This window comes from Phalaenopsis equestris, unplaced genomic scaffold (genome assembly GCF_001263595.1).
Source record: "Phalaenopsis equestris unplaced genomic scaffold, ASM126359v1 Scaffold217343, whole genome shotgun sequence".
Lineage (NCBI taxonomy): Eukaryota > Viridiplantae > Streptophyta > Magnoliopsida > Asparagales > Orchidaceae > Phalaenopsis > Phalaenopsis equestris.
In genome coordinates this window covers 10,828-17,735 of record NW_018235871.1, presented here as the reverse complement: position 1 = coordinate 17,735, position 6,908 = coordinate 10,828, and the positions used below count along the sequence as shown (strand labels likewise).

Sequence of the window (6,908 nt, the reverse complement as noted above, 5' to 3'; positions counted from 1 at the left end):
TATATATCTATCTTATTATTATTATTATTATTATGTTTGAATATTAGCCTAATTTAACATAACCTACCTTCGTTATGCCAAACCAGCTCTTCTTCTTCCTTGACGCTTAGCTAGGGCGCAATCACTAGTAGGGAAAACTCTTTCACGCGATAATTGAATCGCACACCCGAGAGCTCCTCTGCGATATCTTCCTCTCTTCTCTTCCTTGTACATCGGCCTCGTCTCCTCTAACCACACGGAAACTCCTCCCTCTCGTCTTCCTTCACCACAGACAAGCAGCACGGCAGGAAAGGTAAGTCGTTCGATAATGTATAGTGTGAAATTTCACCTCCTTGGCTTCCCAACACTTCTAGCTTCTTCTCCCCCCTCATTCATTTACGTGACCCCTCCTTTCATCTTCTTTTATTCGATTGGCTGACCGTTCATTCCATTTTCCTCGATCCTTCGACTACTGTCCCCATTTGAAACGGAACTATTACATTTCTTCCTTCCTTTTCGCATAAACAGGGCTTCAACGGTACACGAAAGACTCTCCTCCTTCACACTGCAAGGCTAGGATTCGGCAGCCTCTCGCACCTCTTCTTCCTTCATGCAAGGAACTCTACACAAAGACTTCCTCTAAGCCAGAGCCCTTGGCATTGCCCTCTACAAATGTCGTCGAACTCCTACCTCCTCCTCCTCCTCCTCCTCCTCCTCCTCCTCTGACTCTCAATCTCTCTAACTCTCCTTCCTTTTTCTTTATCTTTGTCTCTCATTCGCTCTTATAGTCCTTCCCTCAGGTTCGAATGAAATGTTTGATACCTAAGAAGAATTCAATCGAGACAATAATTGGTTCGACTCATCATAGATCCAAATAAAATCAATTTTCTTTTATTTCTTTTTTTTATTTTGATTATTACAATGAGAACCAAAATAAATTTCAGCTCCCACCCCTCCCACATCATAAAATAACAAATCTCTTCCCAAGTCAAAGGAAAAATCGAAAAGCTACTAAAGCCTTGTCACTTGTGGGGAATAGTCATGGACGAGAGGAGGCATCTACCTTCTTATTAAAGTTTTACGCTTTAAATCAAGAAAAAAAATATATCTCATCCCCATCTACACGGAGGAGAACATGCGACTTTCTCAAAAGCAACCATCAATTGAAAACTGGTAAAACAAACTAAAAGAGTAAGTGAGCCACCAAAAAATTCTTAGATTTGCTCGAAGAGGTTCAATATAAATTATATAACATCTTTGATACTAAGAGTTTTATTTAAAATAGAATAAATCAGAGGTTATTCATCACCAGGTCAACACCTAGGAAACAAAAACAAAAAAAAAACAAAAAAAAAACAGAAAAATCACTTGTATTTGTGATTTTCTTATTTATCATGTGTTAATCTGGGGTTACATTTTTTGGAGGGTAAGGTATTTACACAAAAGGAATCTACATCTGTTGCAATATCGGAGTAAAAGTTTACTATGGCCAAAGCTTTGTTTATCGGCTCCATAAATTAAACTATCTTTACTGATCATATAAGTACAACCAAATTATTAAGTCATTGTGCTTTATAGCATACCTCTAAGAATTCATTTCGTTCTCTTGAAGGATCTCCACCCTGTAATAAAGAGGGCCAACGCCAAATGAAATTGATAACCAAAAAAATCATGCTGAGGCAACGGTTTAGTAAAAACATCTCCGAAGAAGTATTATCTTAAAAGGTAATGCACTTTAAAATGGAATACAAACCAAAAAGAAAAATCATATTCTCCATGTTATATCATCACTAGTTCTGATGACAAAACCATCAAAACCAAATAGTGAAAAAAATGAATTTCTTGCAGAGAATAGGTTAAGCAGAAAATAGAAAATAAACGGAACAACAAAGTAGACAAGGCAGAGAGTTAGTTATATATATATATATATATATAAGAGAAAGAAAGTATTGTGCCTTTCAATGCCCTCGAAATTTGTGCATCACTTTGCTGATTTGGTCTCACATCAAAAGACATAAAAGGTTGCTCCTAAACTTCTCCTAAATCCCATTTGTGATGTATTGGCTCGAAAATTATATCCAATTTGTGGCTAATCTTTGGAAGTACCCCATACATTCCTCTAAGGGAGTTGTGGCTTTCGAATATTTCGACTGCAGTGTCTCACGACATTGGTCATACATGCCTCTAAGAGTGTGCTGGTTAGGCCCAGCACTTCAGATATAGCCTCTCTTATGGGGATGGCGTCAGGAGGCTGCCGAATTGTTGCCACAATTTTGACATAATTGGGCATAACTCAAGCAAAGTTGATAAATCAAAATTTGGCACATATAGATAACATAAACCAAGCACAAAATTGGATAGTGAAAAGGGTTTACAATGAATTGGGTAGCTTATTTATAAGTAATAGTATGAATTGATCCCTCTTTTACAAACACAACAAGACTTGGTAGATTGTATTTGAGCACTAACAATCTCTTCTAATAAGCTCAAGAATTTTTTAAGCAATCAATTTAAAGTAGCGAACGTCAAATCTATAGCCTTACCTTAATTTTTTGTTGGTCCATTATGCGATTATTTAAGAATCAAGTTTTAATGTCCCGAAATACTTGCAAATATGATCTAATCATCATTGGATCGACAATCCCAAATGCACAAGCGGACAAAAGGCGTTAGTTACTTAAGGGCTTCAAGTTGAAAATTTGCACATGCTTAAGGAGATGCACTTCAATCTAAATATGTAGCTCTGAAAGACATACAAATTGCTCTTAAAATATGCAAGTTTCCAAAATATACTAAGTCCCTAAAGTTTAAACCAACCGCATGTGCTCAATCACTCGCCTCAAGTTTCTTAATCTTAAACGGCAGAGAATATTGGGTGGGTTAACTGCATATTTATGCTAAAACTGAATTTACTCTATGAAAATTCTATTTATAAAAGGCAGATTAAAAACTATTAAATCAAGCACAATCTCAAACTAGTCGTCTTTCCTACAGGGCAAGGTGGTAAGTCTCACACCTTAGTCCCATCCCTTTCCCTATGTGGAATGGAGTGGACAAGCCTGAACTCCCACTAAGCCACTCCAATTTGTCTCCTGATAGGGATTGTAGTTGACAAGACTAACCATTTTTAAATGTTTCAATGAACAAATTAAATTAAAGGCCAAAAAAAACATTCAAAATTCACAAAACTTAATAAAGTATGCTATCTTTGTGACTAATCTGCCCTAAATTGCATGGTGGGTTTTAAATACTTCGGTCATAATCGCTCGCAACATTGACCATACATGCCTCTAAGAGTGTAGTGGTTAGACTTGGTCTTCCCGATGTAGCCCCTCTCGTGGGGATGACGCCAGGAGGCCACCAAAATACTGCCATAATTTTGATATAATTGGGCATAACTCAAGCAAAATTGATAAATCCAAATTTGGCACATACACTAAAGATAGCATAAATCGAGCACATAATTAGATAGTGAAGGGGGTTTACAATAAATTGGGTGGCTCATTTATAAGTAATAGTATGACTTGATCGTTCTTTTACGAGCACAACAAGGCTTGTTAGCTTGTCTTTGAGCACTAACAATCTCTTCTAATAAACTCCAGAAATGTTTAAGCAATCAATTTAAAGTAGTGAGCATCATATCTATAGCCTTAACTTAATTTTTTGTTGGTCCATTATGAGACTATTTAAGAATCAAATTTTGATGTCCCAAAATAATTGCAAATATGACTTAATCGTCATCAGCTATGCGATCACAAGATGCACGAGCGGACAAAAAACGTTAAATAAGGGCTTCAAGTTGAAAATTTGCACATGCATAAGGAGATACACTTCAATCTAAATATGGAGCTCTTAAAGAAATACAAATCAATTTGAAAATATGCAAGTTTCTGAAATATACTCTCAAGTCCCTAAAGTTTAAACCACCCGCATGTGCTCAATTGCTCGCCTCAAGTATCTTAATCTTAAATGTCTGAAAATATTATGTGGGTTAACTGCATATTTAGGCTAAAATTGATATTACTTTGAGAAATGTACATGTGTTTTAAAACTCTACGAAAATCTATTTATAAAGACAAATTAAAAACTATTATATCAAGCACAATCTCAAATGGGTCGTCTTTCGTACAGGGCAAGTTGTTAAGCCTCAAGCCTTACTCCCATCCCTTAAGTGGACCAGAGTGGACAAGATTGAGCTCCCACTAAGCCACTCCAATTTCCCTCCTAATAGGGATTGTAGATGTAAAAAATAACCATTTTTCAATTAAATGAACAAATTCAAATAAAGGCCAAAAATAAACATTCCATCCCGACTCCTCCATGATAGAGGTGTTTATCCTGAATTTCAACCGGAGGGGTCTATCTATGAATTTAACATTTCAAATCAAAAATCTAAGAAGAATATTTAAATGGCATTTAAAAATCATTAAACACTATAAATTAAAAAAAAATCATCGACCTTCCGCAATCGTTTGTTGGTGTGGACAAATGTAATGTTTACCTAAGATGACATAGAGTCAAATGTCAAATCAATTATAATATTAAATTCAAACTCAAAAATAATTGTGTCGGTAAGGATGTGGCAAGCATCCTTTGTCCACGTGGTTTGTTCAATAAACTCCGCATAATAAGCTATTACGACCAAAGCCTTCTGATTGGATGGCTTAGCCAGTAGGCTCCATCAAGTGGTTTGACCAGTAAGCTCCACTATAAAACGATCGCGGTTGTAGCTCATATGTTTCTCAATGATACTTTGCCCTTTTGAGTTGTGACTCATATGGCATATTTGATAGGCAGGGTTTTCTTAGACAAAGCAACCCATAGTTGTTGACAAGAATCATTCTATCAGGTTGGACTGACTACCTCCTCTGACTAAATAGATCAGAGACCAAGATGACCCGAAATGAAGAAATCATGTAATCTTGATCGAGCGCGTCATTATTTCCCCCACCATGGTACCATACGCTCTTAAGCTCACGGTGATGATTTTATAAACTTTAAATCTTAAATTTGTTGTTATGATATGCTAAGCAATCAGCTTCCTAATTACTAGCCTTAATCAAAAGTGTTCTTCTGTCATCGAAGGGGATAATAAATCATAGAGGTTTGTGCCTATGAGAAACCTCGAATATCTTAAAGTCCTCGTAAAATGAGTGTGAAATCTTTGGGTGATCTCGTATCTACTATCTCATCTGCCTTCTAAAAATTCAACCAATAACAACATGGTAAACTTCCCTCATTTATTTCTTTTTCGAGGGAGGCTGGGACCATCTTGAATTTTCAGAGCGGCACTAATCTTAGAGATATATGAAAGAGAGATCTAGTTACAAAGTTTCATATGTGAGTAATACAAGAATTGGAGATATGAAAGTGTAACATATTCAACCAAAACAAACTATCAATGTACGAAAGAGTTTTGACAAACATGTATATACTCAAAAGAATGATATAGTAATTTGCCTTGCCCCGTCTAAAAAATAAACAATTAGTAAATTTATTTTTTAGTTGATCTTTTACTTCATATTTAGGAAAGCCTTAAGCTATAATGGTCATTTTTCCAATCATTTTAGCATTTATGCATCTATAAAGCAAGCAGTTTCCGTTCCATCAACATTCTCATTTAACAAAACAGTCTAGTCATTGAATTCATCCCGTTATATGATTAAGCGAATAAAAATTTTATTTTCAGTTAATTATCCCTTCATATTGACGTATTTATATGTACTTTCGTCATTCCCTTTTATTTTCTTCTCTTTTCACCTTTTTGTGTGCGTGACGTCACCACAGATTATAACTTCTCGTAGAAAATTTTGGATATAGGTATATTCCAATCATCACAATAGTGAAAACAGCATAGAATCACAGATTAGGGTTCAAAAATTCTAAGCATAAAACTACAAAGTACATTATGTATTAATATGAAAACCAAAATCATCACATAGGAACATAAAAATCAATAAGAAGATGAAAAAAACAATGATTCATGAATGCTCAACGTCCCCCCAGTTCTAAAATGGTGACAAAATGATTCAATTAGCACGGCAACATTCGAAATCCTTACCCCGAAGAACTTGAGAAGGGGGCAGAGAACTGATAAAAAACTATTTGACGTGCTGCTTGCATTTTCAGATCCAGCGAGTTTATTGTCTGCAATTTGGTAACTTTCGGTGGTGTCTGACTCCTTTCTTGCTGATTTCAAAAGAATTCTGCGTCTGTGTTGTGAGTGCTTCCTATCCATCGAAGCTAAAAGGGCGGAGTGGATTTTTGAAGCTGGGATGGATGTTTTGGTACGGAGAGGAACATCTGAGAGTTGGAAAGGCTGAGCCCATGAAATCGCACACATGATTTCTACTTGTTCTCTTTTCCCCGTATCGCCACCAAGAACTGGTTCGCAGCAGACACGGCGTAGGGGTCGCCCCAAACACCTGATTTCTACTTGTAAAATTTGCGTGGATATGCGGACGATAGGTAGGGCTGTAAATGAACTAATGCAATCGGCGAATAACATGAAATCGTCTCGATTTAAACTTTCTCATTCAAATTTAAATAATAAATAATAAATTTTAAAAATTTAAAGAATTAAATATAAAAACAATCGAATTTATTCATATGTTCATAAAAAATTTATTTATTATTCAATAAATCTCTTGTTAAATACTTGATATTAAACTCAAATATAGCTCATATTATATATAAAGTATTATTTAAATAAAATTTGATTGGTTAGAATTTATTTAATTATATAGTTAATAGTAATACATTATTATATGAATAACATCTTTAGATCAAGTATTAATTATACATTTTTTTTATCATTAATTATGCACCACCCTTCCCCGCCCTTATATAAATAACATCTTTAGATTAATTATTAAATATACATTTTCTTTATTATTAATTATGCCCCCCCCCCCCCCCAAAAAAAAAAA

At 35.2% G+C, this 6,908-nt stretch overlaps 1 protein-coding gene across 2 annotated transcripts in view; it reads right to left on the bottom strand.

Moving 5' to 3' along the window:
• Positions 1 to 6,473, bottom strand: part of LOC110037242 — a 31,704-nt gene extending 25,231 nt beyond the window's left edge. For both annotated transcript variants that reach the window (XM_020741838.1, XM_020741839.1), the window contains exons 1-2: positions 6,041 to 6,473; positions 1,563 to 1,601 (exon numbers count right to left, since the gene is read on the bottom strand). In XM_020741838.1, the coding sequence (XP_020597497.1) occupies positions 1,563 to 1,601; positions 6,041 to 6,322 (321 nt within the window). In that variant the 5' untranslated portion in view covers positions 6,323 to 6,473. The remainder of the gene's footprint in view (positions 1 to 1,562; positions 1,602 to 6,040) is intronic.
• Positions 6,474 to 6,908: the final 435 nt, after the last annotated feature.